Raw genomic sequence first — 16,426 nt, 5'->3', positions numbered from 1 at the left:
AAATACCAGCAATTGCTAAAACTGAACAGTCTTGTATACCTTCTCCAGATTATTGCTCCTCTCCTGGGCCTGTTTGCGTTCTGCCTCCACTTTGGAGAGGCTGAGCTTCAAGCTTTTGTTGTCCTCCTGCAGCCCTGACATCCTCGCTGAGAACAGACGATAAAGACAGTGACCATCATATTGTTGGTGATATGAGGCTGGCTTTTTCACTGCTTAAAACTTTTTCTTACTGCCATTCACAAAGCTCAGTATTTCGAATGTCTGATACTTATTTAACATTCAAAGAATGACTCTCTCCATCATTACTTCCCCACTCATTCTTTGACTTTTAGAAGCTTGTTTCCATTAAAAGATAACTGGCTGACAGTTAAATCAGAGACTCATTTGGATGCTGTGGTGTGTTGTCGGTGCTTGGGCATGTCTGGCATCAGTGCGAGAGTGAGGGATGGCTTCTATTAGGTGGAATTTCTGCAGCTGTCTCAAATGTCTGAATAAGAGTAAGATGATTAGTCTTAAAGAGTTATTTTGAACCACACCGAGATGGTGAAAACGCACAGATTCTGCCCTCTAAAGTAAGCATTTCCACTCTGATCAAACCAGATTCAAAACAAATGTAAACACTGTAAACTGTATTTTGGTCACGCTGTTATGGATTCCAGTGTTGTGGCTCACCTTGCAGCTCCCTGATCTCCTCAGAGCCCTGGCTGTAGTTCCTCCTCTCCGAGTCCAGGTTGCTCTGAAGGAGCAGAAGCTCCTTCTCCAGCTGGGCCTTCTCTCCGTCCACAGAACGGCTCCTCTCCTGCATCTCGCGGTTCAAGCTCTCCAACTGGCTCATCGACTTGGCCATCTCGGTGTGGCTCTTCCGCAGTCTTGCTGCTGTGTCCGACTCTGCGCGCAGGAGGTCGTTGGCCTCTTCCAGCTGTCAATCAAATCAGAGGACCAGAATGGGGTGTTAGGTTTAATGTATTGTCCTCCCCCTCATTCAGACTGTGTGTGTGCGTTTGGACTGTATACCTGATTCTGTAGCTGGACAATCTTGTCATTTGAGGCCTGAGAGTTCTGGCTGATCTTCCTCATATCTTCAAGTTGCTCCTTTAAAGTTGACACTAGAAAAGAAACCAAATGGAAAATTATTAGACAAGGATTCATTTAAGCGTCCATTTCAACTACCAACACCATTCCTGATTAAAATTACGTGAAATTACACACACAGAATATTAAGTCATCAATTCTAACAGCTCACTGCTCGTCAATCCAATTAGTGCTGTCTTCTGTTGTAAATCAACAGGGAGGTCAGACAGACGTGTGCAAGGTTTAACAGTTAACTAGATCTGAGGTTAGCAGCGAGGAAAGAGAAGGTCACACCAGGATACCAGGTAATCCATTTTGGACACATGTCTTACCCAGACAAAACACACTGAGAGGATGAGGGCATTAACATGCAACTCAACTACTGCGTCCACTCTTCATTCTGCAATTTCACTTCAATTGCAAAGCATCTGAATCATACAACAGCAGCACCTCATTATCTTTACCCTCATTCTCCAGATTGCGTCTCTTCTCTGCCTCCTGGTCAGCTTTTCTTTGGTACTCTGTGAATCGGTGCTGCAGCATGATCTTGTCCTTCTCCAGCAGAGAGACGCCGGCCTCTGCGCTCTTCCTCAGGTTTGCCTGTGGTGAGGGACAAGAGCAGCAGTGATGTGGCAGGTTTTATTCAACTCATCACACTTTACCAAATCAATCAATGCAGCAAACATTATGAATTTATATTTCATATTTCATTATGAGCGAGTGTCAGCATTTGACCTCTTCATCCAGTTCTTTAATGATCTTGTCGATCTTGGTGTTTGATGTCCTGCAGAGAACAGAATTTGAGAAAAATACTTAACTTAAACTTTTTTTTTATTCAGCTCAGCAGAAAATAACGTGAGACAAGACGATACACAACATGATACTCTGGGAGACTTGACAGGTTCAGCACGTCAAGGAAAAACAGACATTGAGTCCAGACAATGGCAACAGCAAAACGAAACAAAAAACTGGCATACTGGCACGACGTATATTGGAGAAGTTGTGGGGCAGTCTGTGTATAGGATTTTGTGTGTGTGGTGTGAGTGATGGGGAGCGGTTTGGAAATAACAGAAAAGAGCCGAAAGGGAAACAGGAAGGAGAAAGAGAAAAGAAAAAATAATAAATTAATTAAATGAAATATAGTAAATAAAATAAAATAGTAAGATAAATGGAAAATGGCTCTTAATAAACATCTAAGGATGCATATGTAACAAGGGGACAGCGAATACTATGGAAACAAACCATAATGACTTAAATATGGCCCTGTTTGCATTTTATCAAAATTTTACTAGAAGCCATAAAATTAGTGTTTTAACCAAATAAAATAAGTAAACATCTCTGTTAATGCTGTTGTTTGCTTTGCAGCCTGTTTATGAGGCGAATTTGCATCAAGTCAGCACTTTGACTATGAAAGAGGTTTTTTTGTTGTTGTTGTATATATGAATAAATATGATTTCTTATTGATCCTGCACCAGAGACATTCATTTCTTAATGCAGCTCAGGAGTCAAGCAAATGAAAAATTGATTGAGTGGCAAACAGAAATGAAACATAATGAAAAAAAGACAAAAATTAAAATAACATATAAATAAATATAAAAGCTATATACAATTATACATGTACATACATTTCCTGTTTCATACCTGCATTTCTGCTCCAGCTCATCCTTCAGCTGCATCTCACTGTGGAGCTGCTCCTCCAGCTGGTAGATCCTTTTCTGCAGGTTCTCCAGCTGAACAGAAACAAACAAGAAACAATCTTAGATCGTCATAGACACAAGACAGATCTTGCAGATACCTTCAATAAATCTAACCATTACCGCAATTAAAACAACTGGCAGATATTCTATTCTACCATCTACTCACATGACTCTTGTCTTCTTTTGCGGAGCTGCTACGTTTGTCACTGGCCTTTGTGGAGGCGCTGGACTTGCGCAAAAGGCTGGAAATAGATCACATGTTTTATTATTCGTATAGATTCAGCATGGTGATATCAAAACCTCTTCTCAAACTGAAAACCAACAACTAGCACCATTTATTTACAGAAGGAATAAGCATATATAGCAAGAGCATTTACACACAAACAGAAGAGTTAATTCATCTGTGACATTCGCTCCAAAATAAGATATTCAAACGATGTATTCTGTGATAAATTGATTTCTACCATGAAAGAGTCATTTTAAGGGCATGAAACACTGACTGAAAAATGCACAATGTCACACATACATCAAAAATCCTATATTTTCATTTTGTTTCATAATGTAGTGTTACAGGAAGAGCAGATTAATTATGAACCAGGTAAGGAGCAAAGTCTGGTACACTTACAGCTGATTGCTGTAATAAGTGAAGCCTACAAAGGGGAGCTGGTTGCCCACAAAGGCCTTTGGTATAGGGAAGGTCTCTTCCTCCCCCCGATCCTCCTCGATGTCATCAAAGTTACTGGTGTCAACGTCACTGCTCAGTTCAGGCACAACTGGGGCAGCCGCTGCACAGGGCACAAAAAGATGTGAGATTCAGTGACTAAAGACAATAAACAGGGCCACCGCGGCTCTTAAGGTGCTATGTGTTAAAGGCCCAGTCCCTGAAACATGTAAAATATAAAGGGCTATTAGGCCTTGAAAAAATGGCCAGTTAACCCAAATCAAAGGAACATCTTTTTGCAGACTTTTTTCTTTTTGTTATCAGAGATAATCATAATTTGACCTTTCAGATAGAACAGAGACAACACAAGTGTTTAAGTTTTCTCTGCATTGACTTTTTTTGGATCACAGATCTATTTAAAACATGAGGAAACCAGCCAGCTAGCAGAATCAGCCAGTGGAACGACAGAGGTGGCAAACACCAAAGTGCTGACTTCAGCCTAGTCAAGTATTAAATATAAAGCCACTAAAGAACTGACTATAGCTCCTGGATTTAGCTCTACATTTCTAATCTCTCTCTGCTCCAGTGTCAATCCCAGCGCATTAACATTTGCGATTGACTGCTTCCCCCCGCTGTTGGCCTCAAACAACGCAGTGCTGCCAATTATTCCTCTGAGCAGGAATCACGTTTAGTCTTGGAAAGGATACTGAATGAATGGCTCGTCTACAAGAATTTCCTGCAACTGTCTGTAGTAGGTCAAATGGAAAACATGACCGCTGGCTGCACGATTGCAGTAACAGTGAGCAGACTGCCAAATGAAATGGGAGGTGTGAAAGTAATGAGTGATAATGTTCTTACTCTCTCTGATGTTCTCCCATGTCCACTGGTCATTCTTGAAGAAAGGATGCCTCTTGATTTCATCTACACCGTTACGGCCGAGTCGAACTTCCCTGTGGGGGGTCAGTGAGGACATGCTTATCAACTTTGATCCTTCATAATTATGTGCATGATTTTCATAATACCAGCAGAAGCAGTTCTTAAATATCTCAATGCAAAGAGGCACATGCATATTTCAATCAGGATTCTTTCCACCAAGGGTCCTCTAAGCCGGAAAACAATCAGCTCCTAAATAAGGAAAGGGTCTTAAGATAAGAGCCCTGTGCTAAGATTGCCACTATCTAACCTGTCAGTCAGGAAAGCACAGATGAGATTCTTGGCATCATTGGAGATGTCACTGTCGTCAGGGAAAGTCAGGGCATTCTTGTGGTTCATGATTTTGCTGTAGGTCCCCACCAGGGAGTCTGCATAGAAAGGAGTGTCGCCTGGTGCACAAAAAAGAGACAAGCCATCACTTACGGAAATGTTCACAGTAAGAAAAAAACTGTGAATCTCAATTTGGTGTTTTAGAATAGAGAAAGCTAAAAATGATCTAATTTTGTTGTGATTCTTAAAAAACTTCATATTACTAATAAGCATTTTTATGGGTATAATACAGGGTTCGTACAGCTTTTGAAGAGTAAAAAATCGACAGCCTAACAGCCTCTCAAATCTTTATCATCAAATGTAAGTTGTCAGTATAAATACAACTGATAAAACAAAGAATTTTTAAACCCACAGCAATCAAAATATTGTCACGGTTTATTTTCCCAGCTGTTCACATTAACTTCTTGTTTAATTTAATTATTGCTAATTTCGACGCCAGGTGACAACAAACAAATATGATACTTGAATGTTTTTCTTTCAAACATAAAGAAGATTTTTGGTTTACATGTGCGATGGTGAAGATAAAACACCAGATTATGTTGAAAATCGCAGATTTTTCAAGGATTACATTAAATTGAAGCATGTTCCTGACCTTAACATGTAGGCAAAATTAAGCATTTTCCAAACTTTACAGCAGACCTATTCAACTAGCAGCATGTGCACCAAATGTGGTCCTTTAAGAAACTCATTCTGGTCCGTGGATCATTTTAATAGTAGGTTAATTTGCCCATTAGTGAGTTATGTCTGTTTCCAAGCCCAGAAATACACAGAAAGTTTAACCTGGGGTGTTTAAGGAATTAGGAGAGTCAAACAGACAACCTACTTCTAAGATTAAAAAGGTGCATTGTGATTTTTTACATGCACTTTTGTAGATCTAACAATTGTAAAAACTTATTCTTAAAAAAATGTCTAAAAAAATTAAAAGTGCATTGTTTTAACACATTTCATAACACATAGAAAATTTCAATGTTTGGCCGCTTGGCACTTCACTTTTGCCCAAATCTGGCCTTTCTGAAAAGGTAGCTGAATAGGTCTGCTTTAAAGATGTTGTACGAAACCCGGATAACAGCATTAACATTAACTAGTTGACCTTTTCCAGCAAATACTCACCAACTAGCATTTCGTACAAGAACACTCCCACTGACCACCAGTCACACTCTCTGCCATAATAACCATCGCCTCCTTGGGATTTCAGTACCTCAGGCGAAATGTAGTCTGGAGTTCCCACTGCTGTGTCACATCGTACCATACCATCCTGAAGAGGGAAAACATTTTTAAAATCCCTTGAAATGTTAATGTTTTTCATAGCCCTTAATAATCAGCTAATTTTATACATAAAGTATTCAGAATGTATGCGGTGTGATAACAATGGTGATGTGATACCTTGTTCATTTTCATGCAGGTCCCAAAGTCTGCCAATTTTAAGTGGCCTGCTTTGTCTAGCAACATGTTATCAGGCTTCACGTCCCTGAGAAGGCAAAAGTAAAGTGATGTCAAACACAAACAATACATCCATCTCAAGCATATAACAAGAAAACTGAAGCACATAAGTGAACAGTTAAAAGGTTAAAGCTGCTTGAGGGCACCACTTGGAAAAATAGCTCTCCAAATCACAAGTGTCTGAAGGTGCTGTGCTGTTCTGCAGCGATAGCTCCGATGTAATGAGGTATGAAGGAGGCTGGGGGCTGAGAGAGCGCAATTTATGTTTTCTTCAAATTTCCTTTCACTGCAACTTCCAGGGGAACACAGCAAGAACTATTTAATACAACTGTCATGGTGTGAATTTTCCACCACCTCAGCTGTGCATAGAGCCAAGGTTGTAAAATAATATTAGTGACCATCGCATAAAAAGGAAAAAAAAAAACCTATTTTAGGACTGTTTTATATTGAATTTATATCGTAATAAATTGGCTCTGTCCAGTACAGAGAGATTGATTATCCTACTAGTCCAGGAGGTATTACAGATCTATAGCCAGGGTTATGGACTTAAAAGATCAGAAGCAATTCTAGACAATTTAAAAAGGTCAAGTGTGTAGGATTCTGCTGCATCTGGTAGTGTGAGCGCAGACTTTAGGGAACCAACTAAACATCCCTCATCTAACCCTCCCCCTACAATGGTTGCTAAAAATGTGAAAAACGCAAATGGCCCTCTCTAGAGCCGGTGTTTTGTTTGTCCATTCTGGGCTACTGTAGAAACGTAGTGGTGCAACATGTGAAAGAGGACCTACTCCCTCTGTAGAAATAAAAAGGCTCATTCAAAGGTGACAGCCTCACAACGATACTTAGTTTCTATAAACGTTTTGATTTACAGCTAAAGACGCTAAGGAAAAAATGTATGACACATGATACTGTAATATTGGGAGCGAGCATTACATTCATATTTTAATTTGTGAAAGAAATCAAAGTTGAAGTTAGTGTTTAATAGGCTTGCTGTGGCAGTCCGTGTAATATGGTGTTCAGGCATACACTGATAACTTTACTTGCCCACCGTTGTTTACTTTGATTTGTTTAGTCAAATACTTGTCGTACAATGGACGCTACAATTACAAACTGAACGTGCTCCGTGCAGCAGCAGAAGAATCGCAGCACGCTACTTTGGCAATGAGAGAAAAAGAGTTAGTTACCTCACTGAGAAGTTGGAGCTGTGCAGCCTGTCGTCTGCAGCTCTTCATCTAACAGCTAACTGAGGCTGCTCCTTATTCCATTACTCACATAATCTGCATAAAACTGTTCCCTGACATATTTCAAACTGATCCACCGCCAAAAAAAAAATAGAGAAGATAAGCGCAGGTTTGCTCTGCAGACACATGCTTGACGACGGTAGCGTTATGTGCTAAACTTACTGAACACACTTCATTTCCTGTGACTAGCCTTCTTCATAATAAAAGGCATCTCATCTTTTATAAGTTAACTGTTTTTTAATGTGAAGCTACAGCAGTAGGAAATGTTTTGTTTGTATTAGCAGTAAATTAATACAGCGTTCTAAAGGTAGTGAATGTATTTTCTTGTAAAAAAGACTATAATTGGGAACACTGGTGTTGTCACAAGCTTCTTAGCCAGTGGGAAAATGTCACCATGGCAAACTCTGTCAACAGAGTCTTAGTTTTGAAAACAAGCAGTAATGAGGCATGACACCTTAAGCTAGAACACAAGCAAGTATCTAGCATTAATGCTAAAAAACAATACTACTTCAGGGTTATCCCTAACCCTGCTTATTACAAACACGCTGTAAAGAATAGGTTGTCACCATACCTTCTAGATCCTAATACATATTTCACAATTGTCAAGAACCATAAAACAGTACAAAACCTTAGGACTGCCTCACAGAGGTGGGAAACATCATTTTCCATTAGAAATTAGTTAACATCAACGTGTTTGGCTGCAGCTAATTTGAAAAGCAAAACAATAAACGTAAAAGACAGACAGAGAGAAAGTAAAAGTTTTGTTGTTACCTGTGAATGAAGCCCATGGCGTGGATACCGTCCAGAGCCAGCACTACCTCGGCTGTGTAAAAGCGAGCCCACTTCTCTGGGACATCATAGTTGCTCATCAAGTTAACCAAGTCGCCACCAGGCATGTATTCCATCACCATGTAGAGGTAGCGGTCATCTTGGAATGCAAAAAAGAGCTACAGAATAGAAAAGAGAAGAAATAATAAGCTAAAGCAATTAAGAAAAAAGGAAAAATGCCAGTCAGAAGTGAGTAAATATCTTGCACTTAAAATCACACTAGTTTAAGAAGCCTTGAGATGCTTCTTTTCTGTCGCTTCATACCTGCACCACCCATGAGCTGTTGGCAAAAGCCATGATGTCCCTCTCCTCCCAAAAGAAAGCAGAGTCCGACCTCTTGATCATCTCAAACTTGCTCAGCAGCTTCATGGCGTATACTTTGCATGTGGCTCTATGTCTTACCTGGAACAGATGGAGCAGTGACAATCAAGTAAGGCTTACTGGAGTACTTCTCACAAACTTTGTTTTAGAGCAAAACATAAGAAATAATGTAGTATTTTGAACTCATTAAGGAAATAAGTGACTTTATTACTTATACAATTGGAACATTCTTTATGATTTTTAGACACAGCATGCCATTCTTACCAATTGCACCTCTCCAAATGCTCCCCTCCCAATAACTTTAACCACCTCATAGTCCTCCGCTTTCATGCGTAGATCACGAATTTTACTAATGGTGTCCTTGTCTGGAAAATAAAATCAAGAAAAGACAAACGTTAATGAACAAAAAACTATACTCTGCTTAAGTTACTGCATCGATCTTTTAGAGGAATCTTATTCTTAGCCTTGTATGTTTAATAGAGCTGCAACTAACGAATAATCAGCAGATCAAAGTATGCAGTGTGAATTTTATTTAGTAATTTTTGTTATTACAATTCAGTCACTAGTGGTTGCATTTCATATGAAAGATCAGCTCACTGCTACCATGTTTTTATTATCCAACATCACGTAAGTGTCATATAATGTCTACATAAAGCAGAGGTCGACTTTAATAGGAAAATCCACCGTGTTGGCAAACAGAGCAGAAAAAGCTGACGACGCCTCTGCACAACTGAGAGATGCTGTTTAGGGAAAGTTTGTAACATCAGGGAGAGGCCAACTCTCAGTAAGCAACAATGCTAGCTCCCTGAGGGGAGATAGTATTCAGCGTTAAGCCAAATTTGGTCATAGTTGAACTACGGGGGATAATTTTCAATTCACATGGGTCACTACTGGCACGGGAACGCATGGAAAAGGGGGATGCAGGGGCATACAAGTTCAATTGATCTAAAAATAAAAAAGCAAGGGAGGCCTCAGTTATTAGAATAAGAACATTTGCGAGTGAGTCATTTCCACCCTGCGCACTGGTTCCCGGGATCATAATCCCAGAGGACGAAAAGGATACATAAACCATGTTAAGAAAAGGTACAAATAGGATTTGTGTTGCTGTTAGAGATATAGACTGTGTGTATTTGCCTGTGTGTGTGTGTGTGTGTGTGGGAGGAGGGGGATTATTTCCAGTAGATCCCAGCATGCACAGAATAAATACATCAGCTGAGGTGATCGGGGTGCAGGGCACAATGCATGGAGGAGAGAATTCAGAGTAAAGAGCCCTTTAGGCAATGCATGCTACTGAGGACCAGTGTCTCACAAGACTGCTGCTCCATTAGTCCATATCCATCAATGCATTTCCAACACTTGGCTGCTATACAGAAAAGTACTGTACCAAGAGTAATTGAGGAGATTCCTAATGGCAGTTTCAGCCCCAGGGATTTACAGTAGCTTGGGCTGATTATCAAATAAGAAACAGTGATTTTTTTTAGTTTTCCTTAAACTGATATAAATGTTTAATACGCTGTTACAAGAAAAGTCATTATATGGACAAAAGAACCCTTTTACATTACACTTCTTATGAAAGCAGGTCAGCCCTGCAAATATAGCAATCACCTTAAATAAAGTGATTACAATTTAATAGATTTGTATACATTATAATTTAAATAATGCACTAGTATTTCCGTTTGCACACAGAGTGAGAGAAGGCCACATGCAGCAATCTGTGCACTTCTACAGCATAGAGTTCAAAGTTCACATTTCCCCATGAAAGCCGTCACTACTCTATCACTACTATGCATGAATTGCAGATCTAAATAGATTTCGCTGCAAAGTTTATTTTCTGGAGAGGAATTCTTTGAGAAGAAAATGAAAAGTGATGCCACAAAGGAAGGGAGAATACTGTAGAGTCCTAACAGAGGCGGTGAGAGTAGCATTTGTTTGTTTGGTTTGGTTAGAGGTGTTTCAGTTAAATTATACGTTTCGCTATATGCAATTCTGGAAATTAAAGATGTATACCTCAAAAATATAGCCCCCGTGCCCTTCCCCCATTTCAGACATTGCTGGCTCGCTGAGGTAAACACTGTAACATAATAGCTAACATTTCCTAGAAATGTAAATGCCTCATAGCTTTACTAAAGTATATCTGTTAGGGAGATAAAGATGTAGCCTCTCTATCAGCCTTGTATTGGTATTTTCTGGTGTTTACTCTAAACAGAGTTATGGGGGTCCCCCAGTCTGAGGGCACTATGAAAGAGAGAAGCCATCACGATAGGCATCATGTGGGTCACCAGCCATTTATGAAAGCCCCTTTGTTGGGGACACTAAGCAGCAGACACCTATTGTGTCCAAGCCCACATAGAGCTGGTGACCCAAAAACAGCCTTCTTTTCTGAGCCTAGGCTTATGCCCATATGTAACGGGGTCTGCAAATGGTTCAAGTGAAAGACATGGATGGATCAGCATTAAAGGAGGACATGAGGGGAAAATGAACGATGTGAGCTACTTACATCTATTCAAGAAGTTGTCAATGCTCTTGTTTTTCCTCAGGGCAGGGAAGTCAAGGTCATACACCAGTGCGTCCAAGCCATCCTGAGAGGAGAGAGGAAGGGTTAGCATGCAGGCACACAAAGCTCAAGTGTCTACTATTGCAGCAGCATCACAGACAGACAACATGTAAACAGCAAAGATGGCATCCCATCAGGCTGTTGGTTGCTGTAGAACAGCTTTGAACAGACCACTGCATAAAGCTAGCAGTGGGCTGCCAGTCTGGATTACATTAATAATGTCTAGGAGGGTTTTACTTGATTACAAATATCCGGATTTCAGTGCTACTGTAAACATTCACAGTCTCTGACAGTGATTTATAACAGAACCACTGAAGGATCTCAAAGGGTAGTTGTTTATTAAAGAGCGCCTCAAAACATGTCTGCCATGGACAGAACCAAGGCCAATTTAAATGTACAAAATCACTGATGTTAACTCTTTGAATGTAAAGATTAAATGAAAAATGTCTTGTAAAAGCTTTTAGATCACATCCGTACTCCTATTGTGCACCTATTTATCAATATATGCCAAAAAATACAAAAAATCTATTTCTTTGTATTGTTAAATAAAAATCCAATCAATGATGGCCGTTAACGTAGGCTTGAACCAAACAATTTTAACCAATGATATCAAGACATCTCAACTTTTAGTAGCAAACAGCTAAGATTCACTAGTTAGGTAACTAGCAACAACATTGCAAGTAGGTGTGTCTTCAGGTGTTCACCACCTCAAACCTTGTTCCATTTCCACAAAATTCCATGTCCCCCCTGGCTAGAATTTGTGTTATTCACTTTGAGGAAAGTGGTATCTCCTGATTATGCGCAAGGCATTTTACAGAAGACTGCTTCAGCAACAACATGAGCACACTATCAAATCAAATTCCTCCCAACACGCCGGGCATTCCCATCCTGTTGTACTCAGAAATATGACACAAGACAGAAGCTAGATATTTTTGAAAGGCCATTTCTCTGGACTTTAAATGCTGGCAGAAAATTCATGTTGTGCATCTATAAATGCATGTGAGGAATTAAGGAAAATCCTGCCGTTTCAAACAAATGTTTGAAAGTGCACAGGTTGTTATATCTGGGGGCTTGAGACTACTGCTGAGCAAACACAGACATTGTGAAGAGCAGTACTTCAGTTTTACAGTTCCAACGCTTTTCTACAACGTCTTTCCAATAATAAATGGCTGAGGTAAAAAGCACAGGCAGGGGAGATCCTGACCGGATGACGAAAAGCAGAATTTCCCACCCTGGTCACAAAGTTTCTAATAAAAGCAACTGACGAAACTAACCACCTTTTGATGAATGAGGCAACAGGGTGGTGCCTAACAATCACCGTTTAGTGAGGTAACCTGTATGTATTTACAATCCAGTCCCTGAATGTCTAGAAATGACTCCCATCTCCTGACCCTCATTAGAATCCCTTTTATGATTACTTATAAAGAAAGCGTGACTGTTATTATAAACAGGGATAAGAATGATGGTGTCAATAAATAAAATTAAAAAGGACCATTATGCTGTGACGGGTTAACAATATTGGAATTCCCAGAGCTACAAACATTCAGTAGTGGCTGGATTGGCTCAGGCTAGGCAGGAGCATAAGTGCCACAGGCGGGATTTAATCTAATCTTCCATAATCCAGAATGGCTGGAAGAAGACAGGCACACAAGCACTTGAACACAACACACTGTTATTCATTCCCTCTAGCGTGTGTGAGCCAGATGTTGAGACTGAGCATCTACTGACATTTTACCATGGGTCACCAAGCCCACATTTTCTTTCTTCAAAAAGGAGAGAGATAAATATTACAGCTGATGTTAACATCGTTATTTCACTAATTGACTTATTTTACACCGTCTCTGAACTCACTATCATGTTGGCAAAATGCTTATCTTTAATGTATCATGAATGATCTTCTGTTGAATAATGACACACTTCTTGTTGCATCCCCGAGCAAAACAATGATGACACATGGTGAATCAGCAGCTCAGACGCGGCGAGGAATCCTCTTAAGTAACTCGGCTGCTTCTGCTCAGCAGTGGAGGTCAGGGCCATACCCCCCCTCTATGAGACATAAAACAAGCAAGCGCCCTGCGGGATGGGTGGAAGCAGGGAAAAAAGGCAGATGGGAGGGGAAAAGGAAAAAATGGGAGGTGAAGAATGGCTGAAGGGAAGAACAAAAGCAACGGAGATATTCACGGAGACAGAATGTGGTAAATTAATGAGAGGGTAGGTTGTGATCAACAGAGCTGGGAGCCATCATCTACTCAGCTTTAAAAAAAAAATAAAAAAATAAGTCGACTTTCAGGAAGGAGAATTTACACAAGACAGACCATAGGCTGGGAGAGAACAGGGGCCTTGTTGGCCATACAGTATCCAGCCAGCCAGCACTGGAAAAAAAAAAAAAGAAACTTGGAGAACCGAGTCCTTCAGGACCCTAATCACAAGGCTCTGTGCTCAGCAATGCACGTTTGCATAACTTCCTGCCGCAGAGCACTCTGGACAGCCACAGTAACATTCCTTAACAGGACTGTACACGTCAGAGAGCTATTTTAGGTATGTGGCCAAACAAGTTCTCAACAAAAAGTGAAGGAAGGGAGGAAAAAAATCCATCCCAAGTACAGAGTCACATAGTGAGCCTTACTTTCAATCAGCACTAGTGCCTAACACTACAGTATGACGGAAAGGAGGAGGGAGTGGACGGCTGGTGCATGTGGGGCTGGCTAGTCCAATAGAAGAACAAATAAAGGAAAAAACAAAGAAAATGGGAAGAGGGCCACGCTAGGAGTCTTTTCAGAGTGCTGAAATACCAGTCTGATGAAAGAACCAGGTTTAGTAAGGCAGAAATCACATGGTAGCATGAAAAAGAACTGCACATGTAACTGAAAAAGGTGGATTTAAGGAACTGTGCAACAATAAATGAGCAATTTGAGGCAGTCAGTGTGTAGCACTGGGTGTGTGAACTGTTCCAGGATTGAATCTCAGCATTTGCATCTCTGTTTTGGTGTCAGCTATCTTCATGGAAAGAGGAACTGCACAGAGAGGGGATTTTATTATGTGGGTTGTTCAAAGTGGGCAATGTAGATTAAATACTCTAATAATCTAATAAAAGACATGTCATTTTGTAATGATAGCTACCACAGTAGAAACAATATGGCATAATCTCTACTTGTAGTCAAATGTATATCATCTCACAGGATTTAGTCACACAGGCAGGGTCATCAGGTTCAATATGTAAATACGAAACAACCTCCGCTGACTAGCTTGTAATCATCAAGGTTGAGGGTTCGCAACCAAACAACATCTGTCACTATCTGGCTCAAGCTATCAGACCACTCTGCCGCTGGCCCAGATGGAGCAGCCAGTAGCATCCAAAATGGCTCAGCCCAAAATCAACTCCAGGCTACGCTAACAAATATGAGGCTGACGGTCCAGGATCACTGACAAAGCTCTTTCTTAGCTAGTAATTTCAAGAAGCGAAAGTGTTCCCAGATAAGCACTTCTACAGCACTTGTTGCGGCTCAGAAATTTCCAAGGGCTCAGGAGTTTGTCTGCTGAGGGGAAAAGGCGTCAATGATACAAAAAAATGTGGAGCACAAAACGGAAAAGGATGAGAAATAATAAATGTATGTGAAGCTAGCCTTTAGCCTCTGAGATACACATATTCACGGCAGGGTAAACCCTGAATCAACCATGCAAAACCCTATGACAGTATTCAGCAAAATGTGAAAGTAATTGAGATCACATACTGAAAAAAAACATGACATACACACAATATTCCAACCACCTACCCTATTAAGAGCAAACCCACGCATAAAATTCACTCAGTGCTACAAGCATTGGGCGGTAGCAGTCCACAGGCTATGTTTCATTATGTGGCAGTCTTGGGAAAAGAAAAAAAATGCTGGGAAAACAAACCAGAGCTCACAGGACTCCATGTTATCTTATTTCTGCTGATGCTGCTTCAGCCAGAGGGCGACACATTGCTGGGATTACTAATAATAATACCAAAAACCAGCTCATCACCCCATTAATGAAATGTGGTGATTATGTTAAAAAAAATGTACAGTTCTAGAAAACGCACAAGCTAGTGGTTAACATTGCATATGGCAATTATTTCTTTAAGCTTTAGGGGAGAGAAATCCACACACAGACACACACAAGCTCTTTTCCAGACATTAAAGTCTGAGTTAAAATTTCCATGGGAGACTCAGCCACATCATCCCTTTCTGCATGCCAGCACAAGGCATGTGGACTGGCCTGAGTCGAGCCCTACTTCTCACTTCCTTTTCTGCCACCTCTTCAAGACAATATGCTTTCCACATGTGAGCAATTGTGCAGACAGCCGTTCAGTTTGCCATGCAAATAAAAGCAGTTCCACTGCAGGCTGCGGCCGTGTAAACACAAACATGATCATACAAACCAGTGGAGGCATTCAAAGTATGAAATACCACAAGGCTTCCACGCTGCTAACTTTCAGGTGGAGGCGGTGATGCATCTCCATCTGCTTTGGGATTTATCAGTTTGGTACACTTTGAAATCCACCACAGAGGTTCACTTTTTACTTGGTCCAAACTCCTTTTGCACACGACTGCTGTACATAACATCTACTGACAGGAAATCCCACTTACCTAGAAAGACTGCATATCTAACAACTCTACTGGATAAATGGCAGTGACATTGAACCCAGGGGTGGCAAAACAGGGGCATTCCATTTCCTTATGAGGTCCCAGTGAGCGAGAATCACTGTCACAAACGCTTTCATGTCAAAATATAATTGAGTTATTCCAACAGTGGAGAGCACTCACGAGTTTCCACTGACCGAGCTCTGGATTCTCAAGAAAAAAACTCTGCTGACCTGCCTGCTCTGCCCAGCATATCTGACCTCACCCCTCACAAAATAACCACCTTATTACCACACTTCAACTTGGTTCACTTCGACCATCTTCACTGGAAAGGGGTCATAGAGCCTTTAATAAGTGGGACAACCTAACTGGGTTTGTAGCCCTTAAGAAATGAGATTAAAGAAAAGCAGGAGGCTGTGAGGTTCAGTGGGTGAATCAAAGGCAAAAGCGTCCGTTATTAAAAGACTGGATCATTTAAGTATGCATTCCTGCACATAATCAGTCAGTTGAGGGAATGCAGAGCTACAAATAGCTCAGCCAATTGTTGTTCCCATAGCTGAATAGCTGAGGGGAGCAGTTTACAACCGACAGCCCTGAACCTTTCTGACAAAAGGGATGGATCAAATGCTGACAATAACCATGGCCACAAATACATGTTTTTCAGTGGCTGCAATTTATATCATTAAAAGGGACCAAACTAGTAGTTTTAAATACTTCAGCCCATTAACTATAAAGTACATAAA

At 40.6% G+C, this 16,426-nt stretch overlaps 1 protein-coding gene across 2 annotated transcripts in view; it reads right to left on the bottom strand.

Annotated features, from left to right (window-relative positions):
• rock1 (Rho-associated, coiled-coil containing protein kinase 1) overlaps nt 1–16,426 on the bottom strand; it is a 30,916-nt gene that overhangs the window by 9,615 nt on the left and 4,875 nt on the right. For both annotated transcript variants that reach the window (XM_073491071.1, XM_073491070.1), the window contains exons 2-17: nt 11,020–11,101; nt 8,787–8,887; nt 8,466–8,603; nt 8,145–8,320; nt 6,076–6,160; nt 5,803–5,947; nt 4,613–4,751; nt 4,288–4,379; nt 3,394–3,553; nt 2,935–3,010; nt 2,713–2,801; nt 1,807–1,855; nt 1,536–1,671; nt 1,015–1,106; nt 673–919; nt 40–146 (exon numbers count right to left, since the gene is read on the bottom strand). In XM_073491071.1, coding sequence (XP_073347172.1) covers nt 40–146; nt 673–919; nt 1,015–1,106; nt 1,536–1,671; nt 1,807–1,855; nt 2,713–2,801; nt 2,935–3,010; nt 3,394–3,553; nt 4,288–4,379; nt 4,613–4,751; nt 5,803–5,947; nt 6,076–6,160; nt 8,145–8,320; nt 8,466–8,603; nt 8,787–8,887; nt 11,020–11,101 — 1,914 coding nt within the window. The remainder of the gene's footprint in view (nt 1–39; nt 147–672; nt 920–1,014; nt 1,107–1,535; nt 1,672–1,806; nt 1,856–2,712; nt 2,802–2,934; nt 3,011–3,393; nt 3,554–4,287; nt 4,380–4,612; nt 4,752–5,802; nt 5,948–6,075; nt 6,161–8,144; nt 8,321–8,465; nt 8,604–8,786; nt 8,888–11,019; nt 11,102–16,426) is intronic.

The sequence above is a fragment of the Pagrus major genome, chromosome 21 (genome assembly GCF_040436345.1).
Source record: "Pagrus major chromosome 21, Pma_NU_1.0".
NCBI lineage: Eukaryota > Metazoa > Chordata > Actinopteri > Spariformes > Sparidae > Pagrus > Pagrus major.
Note: the sequence above shows the minus strand (reverse complement) of the source record. Positions and strands in the feature narration are given on the sequence as shown.